Here is a 16,845-nt window from a genome sequence, read left to right as displayed (position 1 = left end):
GCAATCACAAAATTTAACTAATAAGAACTAAAGCTAGAAAAGGAAAGGAATATGAAAAAATACTTATAATTTATATGGCCTTGGGCTTTCAAAGCCCTTGTCTCCTTTCTTCCTGTTCATCCTGGCGGGCTCTAAACCAGTCGGCGGCATGAAGCGCTCCCACCGAGCTTGGTTTCCCGGTTCCCGGGGGGACTGCGAGGTATTACCAGCCTCCGGCACCTCCCACTCCCCGCTCCCCCACGTTCCCGACAGTCATGCCCCGCGGCCAGGGCTCCCTCGGCGCCCACACCCCGCCGCGTCCGATCCGCCGCCGCCTCAAACTTGCTCCCGCGATTCGGCTCCTTTTCGCCGTCTCCGGCGAGCTTGTCACGAAGATGCTCCTTTCACCAACCGCTCCAAGCCACAGACGGCCGACATCTTGCCTGTCACCTCTGACCTCTGGCGTCAGCGGAACTGGGACGGCGCCGAGGGCGGGAGCCGGAAGTTCTGTGCCGGTGGGTGGGGCTTGCGAGATCACACTGGGGGTTTTGCTTTTGCTTTTCCCGGCCCTTGGATGCCTACTGTTAAAAATTAGGAAATATATAATGGTTGGGGAAGAGCGGAGCGGGGAATGGGGGATGAGGGGTGTCTTAGAATCAGGAACACATGAAAACAGGAGAAGAGGGTCCCGCCGGTTTGCTGAGTGAAGGGACAGCATGAATTCATTGAGCCCCAGTGACTGTAGCTGTGAGACCTGTAATTAGACCCAGGTAGTCCTAACTCAGAGGCCTCACCAGGTACTGCTGCCTCGGTATTTTTTTTTAAATAATCGCACATAGATACAAAACATTTATTGAAAAGACAAATATTTTGAAACCATCGACATGTGCAGTTTATGTACAAGAGAATAAAACAGTTGTAAATTTCAGGAACAGTCAAATCTTGTTTAGGTAATTGTGGATTACCCATTAACATTTTTTTTTAAACCTTGGATCAGATTTATCTTTCGCCTAACCCCTCAAACTGTCCTGGTGACAAGCTTATTAGCTAGGTTAAAATTAATTTGAACTTTGGTCAAATGAATACAAATCAGGAAAATAAAGCTATAAAGGCATTTTATCAAGCATTCCAAAACCCATTAGACATTAGTTGTAGATTTCCAGTATTAGCTGTGTCCCTTTTCTCCATTACAGGATTATAAATTGCTCTATGAGTATTCTTCATGTAAGACTGAGGATCAAACCCATTTCACATGGACATCGGCCGGGCAACATAGGAGCTATTACCAAGCCAACTTCATCAATGTAAATGACTAATTTAGATAACAGAAGATCTAGTGACTCTCTGTCTTGGTGGAACATTGAAAATAGAGGGGAAATCACTTGAGAAATGACATTTTAGTGAACAAATAGTTTTTCTAGGAAAGTATTACTATTTAGTTCTCTGTAAAAAGCCTTTAAATTTGTTAATTATTAGGACGTCAAATCCTAAAGGAATGCAATTTTAAATATAAAAAAGGCCAACACTTTCCTATAAATAAAACCATATAGACTCAAGATATACTAAATATAGAAAACAACACTTTTGTCCTTATTTAATTTAGTCTGTATGCATAATAAAAAAATAACTTGAAAGATAAATGTCCTATTTCATTTAAGGGAAAAAGAGCCGTAGTTTCAAAACACTTTGGATTAGGAGAAAAACTTTTCAAAGTATGTTTTTAAAATCTGTATATGCAAATATATGCAAGAATCTTTTTCTTATAACCATCAACTTTATGAAGCAACTTCAGTCCCAAAGAACAGACTGTTTTTCTTTTAAGAAATGGGTCTTCTTGAATTGTAAACTTTAACACCATTCTGTATTGATGAGCGAGAATATTTAGTGAGCAATGCACCTATGGTTTGCTTCTCTCCACACAAGTCTCTGTGGGGAAAAAAAAATAAATGAATAGCATGAATATTCATAGTGCTATTTATATATATATTATATTCATTATATTCATATACATATACACTATATATATACTATACTCATAGTGTTAATTACTTGTATCTCTTAACTATATCCATCTTTCCTACAAGCATAAGGATATGTGTTTGTGGGAGAGATAGGGTATGGAGTGGTTACTAAGCCTTAATTGAACTAGGTACTATACACGTATTACCTTGTTTAACCACAGAAAGAGTAACAGAAATATATCACTTAACCCCACATTAGATATGGAACTCAGGTAGTCAAGAATGGAACCAAACTTCACTGCCAGGTCTGCAAGACTTCTAAGTCCAATTTTTTTTCACCATTGTATCACACAGTCTCCAAATCAGAAATACAAGCCATGCAATATAAGAGGGTATAGACAGAGACCCTGGGTCCCAGGCTACCTGTGGGTGCTTATCTATGTTACCCACCCTCCCTGAACTTTAGCTTCATCTTCTGTACCCCAAAGAGGAGAAGGACTATCACTGGAATGTATGGGTAAAGAAACCATGAAGGGACAGGAGCTGGAGAAGGGAGCAACAGCAAGGTCATGCAGGCTTTAAAGAACATAGAAAGGAGCAGTTGGGATTTAATTCTAAGTATAAAGGGAAGTCACTAGGTGGGTTTTCATTAATGTAAAAGCAGAACGTGATCTAAGGTTTAAATAATGGAGTTAATAATGGAGTTGATGATTATGGAAGCTAAGTGGTGAGTACCTGGTGCATTCATTATGTTATATTGTCACTTCTGAACATTTGAAATTTTCTAAAATAAAAAGTCTGAAGCATGGGACAGAAGAGGGAAAAATACAAGTAGGGACACCAATTCAGAGGCAGGTCCTAGAGGACCCATTAGGATTTGCTCGTAGTTTGAACCAGAGAGTGAGAGAAGAAAAAAGAAAAAAGCAAGTATGATTTTGCTTGAGTAATGGGACTAATGGTGGTGATGTCACTGAGATAGGGTTAGGACAAGGAGGAACCACAGTTCTGTTGTGAGCATGTCGGGTTTGAAACGCCTCTTAGATATCCCAGTGGACATGTTCAATAGACAGCCAGGTAAGCGAAACTGGAACTCAGGGAAAAGATCAAATATGAAGATAAAATTAGGAAGTCATTAAGTTTAAATCCAGGTCTAGATGAGGGCACAAAGGAAAAAAATACAAATGGAAAAGCAGACGGTCAAGAACAGTCCCAGAGCTCAGAAGCATTTAAAGGTTGGAAAGAACCGGAACATCTGAGCAAGAGACAGAGAAGGAGCTGCCTTGGGAGAGAGGGGACAAAAATGGTGTGCTTCAAGTAGAAAATGGTCACAGTGTCCAACAGTTCTAAGAGGCCAAGTAAATAAGGATAGACAGTTGACCGCTGAAATGTAGAAAGACAGATGCCAACAGGTTAAGGAAAGAATGGGAGACAAAGAAGCAGAAATGAGTGCCCAAACTTTCAAAAGGAATTTCTTGTGAAACAGAGCAGAAGGTATGGGGTCCAGTAGGTTGTTGTTTTTTAAAATGAGCAATAGTACAGAATACCTTATGTTGATGGGAATAATACAGCAGGTAGGGAGACATCAATAACAAAAGGGGGGACAGAGATAACTAGAAGATGTACGTCTTTAATAAGGCCAGAGGGATGGGGCGCCTGCATGGCTCAGTGGGTTAAAGCCTCTGCCTTCTACTCGGGTCATGATCCCAGGGTCCTGGATCGAGCCCCACATTGGGCTCTCTGCTCAGCGGGGAGCCTGCTTCCTCCTCTCTCTCTCTCTCTCTCGCTCTCGCTCTCTCTGCCTGCCTCTCAGCCTACTTGTGATCTCCTCTGTCAAGTAAATAAATAAAATCTAAAAAAAAAAAGTATTTTAAAAAATGAGGCCAGAGGGAAGGATCTAGTGCATAAGGACTGGCCTTAGGAGCAGGGATGGTTCATGCATTATAGAGGAAGGACTGCAAAGGACGTTTGTGCAGACATAATCCAAGGAGACTGGTAGGAAGGACGTTGTCCTTGTCTTTTCTTATCTGTTTCTACGTCCAGCCTGGGTAAAGAGAGGACAGGAGAGCTGAGACACAGTGAAGAGGTGGCAGCATTAGTACAGTTGAGATTTGAGTCCTGTAAACAGTGACCGACGAGCTAGGTCATTTTCCTGCAATCTGGCATCTATGGGAAATGTTAAAGCGAGGCAGCAGGAAAGGGGGGGGGGGATGTCCATCAGCGAGAGGGCCTGCTTTAGAGCCATAGTGGGGCATGTAGTCTGACTTGGCCTGGAAGAGCAACAGTTTGGCAGGGAGGAGGGCAGAGAAGTGGTTTAGAGGCAGCATGAGGAAGAAAGACAACACATTCCCACCTCTGGGATCAGAGGTGAAGAATGACAGAAAAGACAGCCACCACTTGAAAAAGTTTCAAAGGAAGCCATGTCCTCAGGGAATACTCAAAAAAAAAAAAAATTTCCTAATAATAAATCTCTTTATAAAAATCTCTTTATAAAATCTCTTTATAAAAAGAACCGTCACATCCACCTGGGTGGCTCAGTGGGTTAAGCCTCTGCCTTCAGCTCATGATCTCAGGGTCCTGGGATCAAGCCCCACACTGGGCTCTCTGCTCAGCAGGGAGCCTGCTTCCTCCTCTCTCTGCCTGCCTCTCTGCCTGCTTGTGATCCCTGTCTATCAAATAAATAAATAAAATCTTTAAAAAAGAAAAGAAGAGAAAGAAAAGAAAACCCTCAAAATCCACTTTGGTAAATTACTTACTGAATATACGGAGCAATGTCTTCTTCTGTCCACTTTTCCCTTAGAGAGAAGAGACTGTTAAAACGTTCTTGACTATCCTCAGGCAAATCATCTACTTTTAGCAAAAATATGATTTCTGGTCTCGAGTGTCTATCCACCAAGGCTAAACCCTATTTTAAAAAAATGAAATGAAAAAGGGCAGTTAGGATAATGGTTTAGTGTCTAAATACAACTCATTCTTTTACCTTTAGGTTTGGCTGAGCCCAAGCCGCTCAAGACGTCAGCTACGTGAAACTTCCACAAACTTCCACCTCCTCTAGGAGAGACCCTCAATAGTGTTTTTCGTAAAAAGAGCTCCCTTAGACGGTGAATTCTCGTTTTTCCTTCTACACTCTGACTTCCGTTGCTCAATTTATCAGGATGGCTCTAGTTCAAGGTCACCAATGACCTGTCATTGCCAAATCTTGGGGCACCGTTCCTTGGATTTGCTAGCCGTCTTCTTTATTGCTGTTGTCTCCTCCCTATTTGAATCTCCATCACTGACATCACCGTCTTCTCATTTTCCTCCTAACTCAGTGTTGCAGTTCCCTTGGCTCCTACCCTGATACCTCAACTTGGTTCAAGGTCATTGTCCTGGGTGTCTCAACTCACCTCGACTTACCCTCAGACTGCAAACACTACTTGCTAATGACAGCAACACATGCACCTTCAACTCAAATTACTCCTCTGAGGGCAAGAACTCTATCCCCAATCTAAACCTATCTAAGAACTCATTTGATACTAGTCCCATTATCCTAGGAAACTGCTCTAGTTTCCTGCTCTAGTCCCATTATCCTAGGAAACCATGAACTCTGGGCATTATCCTAGATTCCATTATTCAAACCCCATACTTATGTGATCACTCAATCCTATAGATTTTAAGGCCTCAACATTTCCCTTAACCATTCCTCATCACCTAATTTCTTTGGCCAGTACTTTCTTTGTTACAAGTATGTAACTGTAGAGAGCCTGGAGATTTCTCCTTTTTCATAATCTGGCCAACCTTCCATCTAAACATCCTCAAGGTCACAGTGTTCTTTCCAAAAGGCAAAATTCATCAGGTCGTCTTCTGTTCTGATGTCACTAAAAGGCCCCCAAGAGCTTTCTGTTCCTTTGCACAGACCCTAGTGTCCCTCACTGACTCACCAGCACATTTTATTTTAGTCATGCGTCTCTACCAATAGTGCCCAATTTCTCTCTCCATGCCTTGGAACAGGCTCTCCAGAGTCCTCATCCCTGCTCTTCCATCTAGAGAGTTCATAGTTCATCCTTTCAAACTCCGCAGCTCAAACAGCCATGCCTTCAGGAATTCATCCCCGATCAACACGTCAGTGAGATGCATAAGTCCCCTTCCTTTGCTCCCATAACACCTTGTACACACCCTTCCCGTGACACAGATCATGCTACGTTATAAGAAAGGATTTATGCATGTCAGAGGCACCCCCATTGCCAGAGCCCAGGCTGAGGACCCTGATGGCATGTGACGTCTTCTTCTCAGCGTCCAGCATGATGCCTGGATGTAGGAGGAACTCTCAGTATTGAGCAAATCCTTTCACACTGTAACAAATACTTACTGAGCATACACGACACTATTAGCAAGCAACAGTGAAGAAAATTCTATCACATGGAGAGTGGGAAACTCACATAATTAAATATTTTCCCAGAGCTAAGCAGTGAGCGCCATGAAGGAAAAATACTGGGTGCTCCGGTAAAGTCAACAGGAGACATTTTTTTTTAGAGAAAAGAAAAGCCTCCTTGAAGCAGTGACTCAAAGAGGAATAGGAGGTGGCAAGGCAAAACTACAAAAAAGGTTGTTCTAGAACAAAAAGACTTGTGTGAAGGTCCTCAGGTGGGAGAGAGCTTGAGGATCTTGAAAACCTGAAAGACTGGAATACAGTGAGCAGGAGGAGATGGCGCTCCAGGGGGATGATGAAGCATTTTGTAGGCCAAGATATGGGTCCTGGATTTTGTTTTTTCTTTTTTAAAGATTTTACTTATTTGAGAGAGGGGGCACGCACGCGCACACACACAAGCAGGTGGTAAAGGAGGAGGGAGAGGGAGAAGCAGACTCCCCGCTGAGCAGGGAGCCTGATGTGGGACTCGATCCCAGGACCCTCGGACCATGACCTGAGCCAAAGGCAGATGCTTCACCAACTGGGCCCCCCAGGCGCCCTCCTGGATTGTCTATCTTAAATGCTACGGGCAACCATTACATCATTAAGCATGACGTTCGTCTCATCCACTGACATTTTCCAAGTCATTCTAGCAGCAGTGCGGAGAATGGATCGGAGGGACACCATTGCTCTTTACAGCCATGTAAATATGGCACCTCGGGTTCCAACAGGGCTGGTGGGAAGACAAATGCAGCAAGATGAAATACACCAGGGGCGGGAAGCAGGATCAACTGTACACCAGCCCGAAGGACCTCACCAAGGTGACAAACATTCTCAAAGCAGTGACGGAGTGTATGCATCATTGGCTCCTAATGGAAACAGTGGCTTGGAAAATAAAGTGGCTCCCAACTCACAGTGTCAATAAAGATTTCATGTCACCCAGTAATGAATGAAAACCCATTGCGTTACGGCAGCAATCCCCACCGCTAACCTCACCTTAAGCTGATCGAGCCGCGTTGTCATTCCTTCTGGGACGCTCTGTTGCCACACCTCTTGAAACTCAGCCAGGTTAAATTTCACTGCATTCTGAAGGAGCATCTGTGCTGTTGCTCTGCAAATTTTATCAGCACTCAATGCAAAATAAACTTCACCTAAGGAAAAGGTTGTTTCCTATGGTCTTCTGACCATTCAATGCACTACTCTGGTTTCTTTTTCCCCAGTGCAATTTCTCAGGAAAAATTACACCCAACTCACCTCCCGCAAACCCAGGCACACATTTCAGAAAAGTGTACCAATTTGAACACAGACAAGTTAAAATACTTTCCAGATCTTACCTTCCTCTACATATTTCTTCCCGTAACATTTAAGACAGTGTTCAATCATTGCCCTGAAAAATTTAAAACACTCCTTTGAAAAGTTGTCAATACGTTTTTAGGCATTGTATCGTAAACACCATTGCTAACTAAAAACTTAAGATACAAATTTGAGATTTCACATACTAAGTGATTTTGGTTTCCAATTAAAATTTTTACAGTAGGAACTAAGTAAAATATACTGGAAAGCTACTACATGACAGGCCCATACTAAACATTTTTTTTCACGAATTATGTGAGCATACATTTATTATCATAAGATAGCTAAAGCATCATTATGAATTGTAGCAAGGACACTGTATTTTTTTTAGATTTTATTTATTTATTTGACAGAGATCACAAGCAGGCAGAGAGGCAGGCTGAGGGGAGGGGGGGACAGGAAGAGACTCCCAGCTGAGCAGAGAGCCTGATGCTGGGCTCCATCCCAGGGCCCTGAGATCATGATCTAAGCCAAAGGCAGATCCCACTGGGCCACCCAGGTGCCTCTGTCTTTGTATTTTTTAAGGTAGTAAAACAAACAAAACAGAGATGATGGACATTTACTCAGCCCAGTGACTAAAACTTCTAAGTCCTTCCTGGTTATATTATTTTTTTAATTTCTGTAAGACATCAAAATATTAATAGTCTATGCCCTATATTTAGTTCCACTCTGGGAAATAATTTTCTTTCCTTTAAGCAAGTTGGAGGGACAGTGATTAAAATACTCACTCTGGCTCCAAGGGTCCAAGCTCCTGAAGACAAATATTCAAAGGAACTTTATCAAAAGACCAAGATTCAGAATCCACAAGCTGAGTTACATGATTCAGAAGTTTCATCTCATAATCAAATTCAAGAAGCCTCCAATAACCTACCAATTCCCAAAGTAATAGTTACAAAGGACATTGTAAGCAAATTAATTGGCTAATAATTGGCTAATAGATTGATGAAGAAGCAGTGTGCTCTTGCCCAGTACAAAAAAGACACTAGAATCTTCGTTTTCTTTAGATGAATCACTTCTTTTTATGCTTTTCTCCTCATCAGTACGAATTGTGTCTGGAGGGAAACCCAAGTGGTTTTTTAAAAGTACCTTACCTATGACTCACACTGATTTTTTCAAGTGCTTTAATAATAGTTCAGAGCAATCTTGTCAATCTAAATGTAAATGCGGAAACCTGTAGCTGGTTCAGTGATTTCATTAGAACACTGTACAAAAGAGGCAAAGGTTGTAGGTTGGATATCCCCCAGAGTGATTTCTACTCTGGGGCACTGGCATGGCTGTAACTCTCCTCTAGATGTCTTGCAGAGGTGTTCTCGTGCTCATAAAGGGGCCTAGGTCACTCAAGAGTCAACAGACTCAGAGGTACAATATGAATCAATGGCAAGATAAAGGTTGGGCATCAAGATACCTTTCCCTGTTCTTGAGAAAGATCACAAAATGCCAACTGATCCCCAAATGCAACACCATCCCCCCTGGAGAAACAAATCAAGTACAAATCCACCATTTCCAAGGGAGAATGTTACTATTGCTATTCTGAAAAAATAAAGGCGGCCTTAGAAAACAGGGTGTGTGATGTCGATCTGAGAAAATGCCAGGAATAAACTATGCGCCCCTCGACACATATCCAAATTTTATCCATCCCCATGCAAGAAGTGAAAAATGAAGAGGGTGGCATTAAAATCCATTGGTTTCTAACCTCAATATTCATGGTACTCCTATACCATAGCAATTAACGGCAGACATCCATAATTTAAAACTTTATTTCCAAGGCTTAGGATCAACTGTGCCTCAAGAAAAAGCCCTGTTAGGAGTGGCTGGACTCACCAGTCGGTTGGACCTCTTCATGTAAACATGACATGTAGTCTCTACCTCCCATCCAAAAAGATAAGTATATCTTTTTTAACCTTAACCCTAACCCTAACCTAAGCTTTAAGACCAAAAGATAATTAGATAGTATGCAGTCGGATGAAAATGTCCATAAATTTCTTTCTTACATGATATTCCATTGAATAATGGTAAGTAACACTACCTTCAATCTCACAGGCATTTAGAACTTGTAATTGGGCCATTATTTCTTCCTCGCTTGCCTGAATTTGATCAAGCAAATCTTCCGTTGTATACTGAAACCAGGAAAAAAAGAAACAAAAAACACTTTAAGGCCCTTGAAGGATATTTTTTTAGACTCACTGAATTTGGGAGAATAGATACATAGAACAGATTAAGACAGTATTTAAACATAGCTCAATTTCTTCTGATAACGTGTAATGATTATTACATGAAATCTAAGAAGAAAATATAGGGTCGATCTTTGTGAGGTCGACTATAGCCACAGTTTTGTAGATAGGATGCCAAAGAGAAAAGAAAAGTTATGTAGGACTGAGTGGGAGAGGGAAGTAGGAAAAAGTAAGATTAGAAGGTAACAGTTAAAAGTAGGAGGTATGGGGTTTCCTTGGGGTGATTAAAGTGTTCTGAATGTCATTGTGGAGACTGACCACACAACTCTGTGTATATCCTAAAGCCACTGAGTTAAAGGCACTTTAAAATGAGTGAACTGGGGCACCTGGGTGGCTCAGTGGGTTAAAGCCTCTGCCTTCGGCTCAGGCCATGATGTCAGGGTCCTGGGATCGAGCCCCACATCGGGCTCTCTGCTCAGCAGGGAGCCTGCTTCCCCCCCTCTCTCTCTGCCTGCTTCTCTGCCTACTTGTAATCTCTGTCAAATGTATAAATAAAATCTTTAAATAAATAAATAAAATGAGTGAACTATCTGGTCTATAGGAAAAAAAGAAAAAGGAAAAAATCAGTCAATGAAGAAAACGAGAACTAACATAAATACGGTCTTCAGAATGCCCATACAGTTCCATAATTTTGAGTTATATTAAAAACTTGAGAATTTTCTTTACTTAGCTTGTAAATATTTTTCCATACTTCCATGAATCGATCAGTTCTCAGAGGAGAATAAGAATACTTTCCACTTCCATAATGTCTTTCCTGAAGAGCCCCTAATTGTATTTTTAATTAAATAAAAAATAAACTTCTAAAAAATGTATTCCATAGTTAGGAACATGTGAAGCTTTCAGCTATGTAAATGACACCATGATATCTCGCATTTGCTTTAAAATATTCCAGAAAAAGGAGGGGGAAAAAAAAAAAGAGGTGGGACGTAGCAGAGACAGAAGCCACAAGATTGACAAAATATTGCTAAATGTTCAACTGAGTGATGAATATATGGGGGAGGGTCTTTCTGCTTTGGGGTATGTTCGAAATTTTCATAATATAAACACTAAAAGTAAGAATGTTGCCATTAAGTGGCTCTAATTATATTTCTATTTTGTAAATGTCAAAGAAAAAAATGAAAATAAGTCTTACTTTTGAATGATTTGAATCCTTTTCTTTTTGACTGTCGGGTCCTTCATAAGTATTTTCCATCAAAAGTTTCTTTAGCTTCTTTAATTTAGGTCTGCATCTTCTTAATTCCCAATAATTGTTAGAAAAACCAAAGATCTAGAAAATATAAATACATAACCTTTCAGGAGCCTTTCTAAAAGAAAATTTCATACAAAATTTCAACCAACTCCTCTGCTCTCAGTAAGAAAAAAAGAGAGCCAGGTGATGTGCTTTCTGTTGAGAAGGCCTCCTCCAGCCATCTCAAGGAAATGAATGGGTATATTCAGGAAACATCTTTTCAAACCCCAATTAAGAAGACACTGCCAGCATAGTGAGCCTGTCACTGAGGTCAGTAGCTCAAATGTACTCTGGAAACTAGGGTGTATGCCCAGAAAAGAAATGACCGGGATGGGACAGTTCTATAAACCTGATGGACACAATAGAAAATAAGTATTTTTAGGCTGGAAAACAAAAAATAGAGACATGATCACAGTCTTCAAATAATGAAGGGATATTAAGAGAGAGGGAGTTTCCTTGCTCTATGTGGCTTATGGTGTCAAAATCTAGCAGAAAGTTAAGGAAGAGAGACTTTAATGCAAGAATGCTGCTAATTCCTTGTTGTGAAACAGCAAGAGGCTCATCACTCCAACCAATCCCGTTGACAGTGGCTACTGGACGGATGAGTATCTGCTACCCCTTCCTACCTCTGGGATGGCCAGTACCTAGTGCCTGGTAGGTGCCCAGTTAAGTGGTTCACTTAAGTTAAAGAGAGAAGGCCAAACTGGATTATCTGCAGGGTGCCTTCCAAAATGCAAGGTCAAGGATGTTTCTACTTTCAAGCTAGTTCAAGGCTTGATTGACAAGTGATGGGGATGCTGCTGAATCCAAGGATTCCAAGGGAGGAGCCTAACGACCAAACCACAAAGATCGGTTTCATCCACAGTTCACAAATGGACGGGTTGCTGGCTATACCCAACGCACAGATGTTGGTGATTGCTTTGTGCTGTCCAGGAGGGATAGTCAGTATGGAGTTGAAATTAGTTGCCCATGTGGAAATATTAGAGGAGATTTTTGTCCCAGAATCTAAATGTCAAGGTTTACTTGAAAACAGGAAGTCAGGGGGCGCCTGGGTGGCTCAGTGGATTAAGCCGCTGCCTTCGGCTCGGGTCATGATCCCAGGGTCCTGGGATCGAGCCCCGCATCGGGCTCTCTGCTCTGTGGGAAGCCTGCTTCCTCCTCTCTCTCTGCCTGCCTCTCGCCAACTTCTGATCTCTGTCTGTCAAATAAATAAATAAAATAAATCTTTAAAAAAAAAAAAAAAAAAACAGGAAGTCAGAAGATTGGCCTGCTTTCCCACAAGGCCATGCTATGGCTGCCCGCATATGTGGGGCTAGTGTTTTCCAATTTGCCACAGACCCCACCACTCTCTATTACTGCAAAGACTAGTATCTGCTAACATTTTTATCAGCAGCAACCTGCTCTGCCCAATAGCGTTCCTCACCTAACTCTTCCAGGCATCTGAAGAGCAACCACAGTTTAAAACTTGGGGCACCTGGGTGGCTCAGTAAGTTAAGTGTCTGCTTTTGGCTCAGCTCATGATCCTGGTGTCCTGGGATCAAGCCCTGCAATGGGCTCCCTGTTCAGTGCAGTGTCTGCTTCTTCCCCCTCCTTCTATCCCCCTGAGAGAGAAAGCACACGCTTTCTCTCTCAAATAAATAAAATCTTTAAAACAAAAAAACTTCAGTTGGTAGATCTTTGTTACACTTTCCTCAGTCTCAATGCACAGAATTCCCTTAACGAGAGCTCAGAGGTACTTCTACTTCATTATACACCTGCAAAAACACCTACAAAAGAGGTACATGATGAAAAAAATGACATCTTTTACAAAAGACTGAACTGCCCACATCTCTAGTTAATTACAATTGAAATACAGAACCACCCCCCCCACCAAAAAAAGAAAATTTACTGGAAGTTATTCTGTTCTAGCAACATGATGGATCACTGACATTTCCCAGTATTTTCTCTTATTTCTATTCCAATTTTTAGGCAGTAGTTGGCCTGAAACCATTCCAAGAGAATTAAGGGCTGTGTTTGGATCATGACATGTATAATAATCTAGACAGGAGGGAAATGTCTATTTGGTATCAGTCATCAGTATTCTCCATGATGATTAAGAATTTATTATGCATGGCTAGAGGCCATAATGAGCTAAAGGGACTTCAAAGGTGAGAAACACACCTGCCTCAAAAATTCAAATTTCTTCGTTTCTTCACCTCGTAAACATTACTTAAAGCATTAACTGTGGCTTGAGGGAGCCTCCTTTCAAACATATCTCCAGCAAGACTCACTAAAAATAGGTAAAACTTTTAGAACATATCACCTAATCACAAACTTTCCATGTTGCAGAAAATGGTCATCTTATCTATGACTTAAAAATCCAACAGGGAAAATAAGCCAACTTCACAAGACTCCAAACAATGCCGAGACATTTTAAATTGCATTAGAGAACTTTTCAGATCCCCTGTGATTATACTAAAGATTTTTTTAAAGATTTATTTATTTATTATTTTAAAGACAGAAGGGAGAGGGGAGAATCTCAAGCAGACTCCCCGCTAAGCTCAAGTGCTGGACCCTGAGATCATGACCTGAGCCAAAATCAAGAGTCAGACACTTAACCGACTGAGCCACCCAGGTGCTCCCATACCTAGATTTTAATTAAAAGCATTATTAGCACAGGTGTTGTGATTCTCACATAAATTAGAAGGCAGAGAACAGTACCTCAGCGTGAATAATGTTACAATGCGTTTCCTCCTTCTTCAGCTGGTCCGGAGTTTTACAGCCAGGAATAAAAAGCAGCATATTGGAAGTGTCCGCTATTTTCAAGTCATATGTTTTGTCTTTACTGCACAGGACAGCCCGCTCTTCTTTGTCACCCCGAATCACAAGACTGCAGGAAAATGGGAAGAGAAAATACAGGGTTTACTGAGACACCAACGGGCATCTTCATCATAAACAGTTCCAAAATCCTCTAGGCTTATAGAATGTAAAATTAAGTCTTGAGGCTCTGTCTGTCCCCCCACTCCCCCCACCCCAAGAATCTTGTTAAAAAACTGGATCCCAATCTGCCAGGCTGGGCTGGAACCCAGAATTCTAATAGGCTCCCAGACAATCATTATGTTCTTGGTCCTAGTACCCACCTAAGAGTGGTTCTTCTTGTTTTGTTCTGAATATCCCCCTCACAATCAAAGCAGCACACCCTAACCTACCTATCAGCTCTGCTGCAAAGAAATTGGGACTTTTTTTTTTTTTTTAAAGATTTTATTTATTCATCAGAGAGAGAGAGTGAGAGCGAGCACAGGCAGACAGAATGGCAGGCAGAGTTAGAGGGAGGAGCAGGCTCCCTGCCGAGCAAGGAGCCCGATGTGGGACTCGATCCCAGGACGCTGGGATCATGACCTGAGCCGAAGGCAGCTGCTTAACCAACTGAGCCACCCAGGCGTCCCGAAATTGGGACTTTATAAAGAGAACTGCAACGCTGAATGAAAAAAGAGGAAAAACATGTTTTTACAAACTGCAGTAAAAAAAGTTCTGGCAAAGGCTCACAAGGGTTAAAGAGCCAGAAGAGGACAGGAAAGACAGAAGTGAGGAAGAAGAAGAAAGACTAAGGACAAAGACGATGGCATTGACAAGGGCAGGGGCTCTAGCTGTTTTCTTTATAAAACGTTTAACCCTCCTCTACACTATTCACCTCTTTTAAAGAAATAAAAATAAACCCTGAAACAGAAAAATGTGTAAATGCTTTTTAAAATTAAGATTTGGGGCGCCTGGGTGGCTCAGTGGATTAAAGCCTCTGTCTCCCACTCAGGTCATGATCTCAGGATCCTGGGATGGAGCCCCGCATTGGGTTCTCCGCTCAGCAAAGAGCCTGCTTCCTCCTCTCTCTCTGCCTGCCTCTCTGCCTACTTGTGATCTATGTCTGCCAAATAAATAAATAAAATATTAAGAAAATAAAATTAAATTAAATTAAGACTTAATTTAAGTGAAAATAAGTGGGTTCTCTTTTTTTAGTTTCCTAGTGCTAAAAACTCTTAGGTTCCAAGTACCCACTCTTCAACATTTGTCACCTTGGACTATCCATGCTTCAGTATTTTGTTTAAAGCAACTATCCCTCCCCTGGCAAAAAAGGTTTTTAAATGACGCATTTCTTGGTCCTTCTGGATTGCCGGGTGGATGAATTGTACCCGGATAAAAGCGAAGTCCGCACACCTGAAGTCCTTTCTTAAACTCCGCCCCACCCCGCCCCCACCTCAGCTGGAATGAAAACCAATGAATGAGGCTCCCCTTAGGCTTCCTTAAAGATCCTTCGCGGCTAGCATCTGCAGATGGCCCGTTAATTATAACAGCGTCAGACGAGTAAATGTGAAAACTGAAAGCCTGAAGAGTTCAAGTTAAAGAAATCTACAAGAGAACAGCCTCATAAGATACAGGTGTTGGAGGTGGGGTGCTGCAGAAGAGAAGCAAACCAGAGCCCCTAACTCCTTTTCCAGAAGCTGGGCGTGCACAAAGTTGAACGACTCTTTAGACGTCTCCTCTGTATTTCTTAATCCATGGCTTTGCAGCCCATGTGTAGCTGACCCAAATGAGAAACAGCTTCAGATTTCCATTAAATGGCCCCACGCGAGTCGGCTTTTGGAGGCCTCCCACAATGACCAACTGTGAAGAACAGCTTTCAACTCATTCCCCAGTCCGACCTACTGATAGTGGAATATAAGCGGAAGGCAAGGAGAACTCTATATAAATTTTTAGATAGCAGCACCGGATTTTAAGCTAGAATGGCCAATTGTTCAGCGCAGATCCTGACATCAGTGTTCAGGGCTCCAAAACTTCACTGAGGTTCTATTTCCCCATGTGTTCCCCCCAGATGAGCTGGGCCAGTCCCCTGGATCACCGCAGTCCAGCTACGTGGACGGACCCGCCGTGGCGTGGACCCCTCGTTAGAAAGGCAGCGCGCTGGAGATGAGGCCTCCGGGCAGCTGCGAGCCCTCTGCGTTTCCCGCCCGGTTTCCCCGTCCCGCGTCTCCCCGCGGGTCAGTCACCTGTGCCCGGCCTCCAGCTGCTGGCACAGGGCCGGCTCCAGCTCCAGCAGGCAAAAGTCGCCGGCACCCGCGCCGGCCCCGGGCCCGAAGGCCAGGCAGTGCACCGCGGGCTGCAGCTCGGCCGCGTTCAGCTTGGCGATCTGGAGCGTCGCGTCCACCTCCTCGCGGGTCCGCTTCATCGCTGCGCCCGGGGGACCCGCCGCGCCCAGGGTGGGGGGGCAGGAGGGATGCCGCAAGGCTAATGAAAGAGAACGGAGCTGCGCGAGCAAGGGACAAGCCTTCCAAAAGCGCGCCAAGGCGTAGGGGGCGTGTTTCCGGGGCGGAGCGTCCGCGGAAGGCTCCAAAGGTCCCCGCTGCTCGGGGGGGGTGCGGTCCGCGGCGGCCCGTCACCCCACGCACGACCGGGGCTGCGGGAGGAAATACACGCTTCCGCCGGGTCATCTCGGCGGGACCTGGGGAGAGCTGTGCTGCCACCTCGCCGGGCGCCACGCGGAGCCCTCGCCCACCCCTTCCGCTTTCCCGCCGGCGCCCCCCTTTCCTCGCCGTCAAAATGGTCTCATCCTCCCCCACCCCCACCAGGGGCGGGCCTTATGCTAAGCACCCGGCAGGTATCCTTTGATAAATCCTTCACCGCAACCCTTTAAGGTGGTCCCGGTTCTTCCCATTTGGCGAGTGGGACCAGCTCCCGACC

At 43.3% G+C, this 16,845-nt stretch overlaps 2 protein-coding genes across 4 annotated transcripts in view; both read right to left on the bottom strand.

The window, feature by feature from the left end:
- TAF2 (TATA-box binding protein associated factor 2) overlaps nucleotides 1-415 on the bottom strand; it is a 92,252-nt gene extending 91,837 nt beyond the window's left edge. For both annotated transcript variants that reach the window (XM_044245039.1, XM_044245040.1), the window contains exon 1: nucleotides 68-415. In XM_044245039.1, the coding sequence (XP_044100974.1) occupies nucleotides 68-150 (83 nt within the window). In that variant the 5' untranslated portion in view covers nucleotides 151-415. The remainder of the gene's footprint in view (nucleotides 1-67) is intronic.
- A 448-nt stretch (nucleotides 416-863) lies between these two features.
- DSCC1 (DNA replication and sister chromatid cohesion 1) lies at nucleotides 864-16,422 on the bottom strand. Of its 2 annotated transcripts, none has more exons than XM_044245037.1 (9): nucleotides 16,155-16,422; nucleotides 13,837-14,005; nucleotides 11,041-11,175; nucleotides 9,704-9,794; nucleotides 8,406-8,544; nucleotides 7,659-7,711; nucleotides 7,321-7,475; nucleotides 4,694-4,842; nucleotides 864-1,905 (listed from the first exon to the last, which is right to left on the bottom strand). In XM_044245037.1, the coding sequence occupies exons 1-9, from the start codon at nucleotides 16,331-16,333 to the stop codon at nucleotides 1,797-1,799; spliced, it is 1,179 nt and encodes a 392-aa protein (XP_044100972.1). In that variant the 5' UTR covers nucleotides 16,334-16,422; the 3' UTR covers nucleotides 864-1,796. The 2 variants fall into 2 exon arrangements, with proteins under 2 accessions (XP_044100972.1, XP_044100973.1); XM_044245038.1 differs by having other exon boundaries at nucleotides 4,694-4,732.
- Nucleotides 16,423-16,845: the final 423 nt, after the last annotated feature.

The sequence above is a fragment of the Neovison vison genome, chromosome 4 (assembly GCF_020171115.1).
Source record: "Neovison vison isolate M4711 chromosome 4, ASM_NN_V1, whole genome shotgun sequence".
NCBI lineage: Eukaryota > Metazoa > Chordata > Mammalia > Carnivora > Mustelidae > Neogale > Neogale vison.
This window is presented reverse-complemented; position numbering and strand designations above follow the sequence as displayed.

Bases quoted from the DNA above. Each gene is read 5' to 3' on its own strand.
- DSCC1 (XM_044245037.1), bottom strand. From the start codon at position 16,333: ATGAAGCGGACCCGCGAGGAGGTGGACGCGACGCTCCAGATCGCCAAG. The intron at 7,712-8,405 runs GTGAGTATTTTA...TAAATTTTTCAG, and splicing joins CTTGGACCCTTGGAGCCAGA to GGCAATGATTGAACACTGTC. The intron at 1,906-4,693 runs GTAAGTAATTTA...TTTTCCCCACAG, and splicing joins GACATTGCTCCGTATATTCA to AGACTTGTGTGGAGAGAAGC.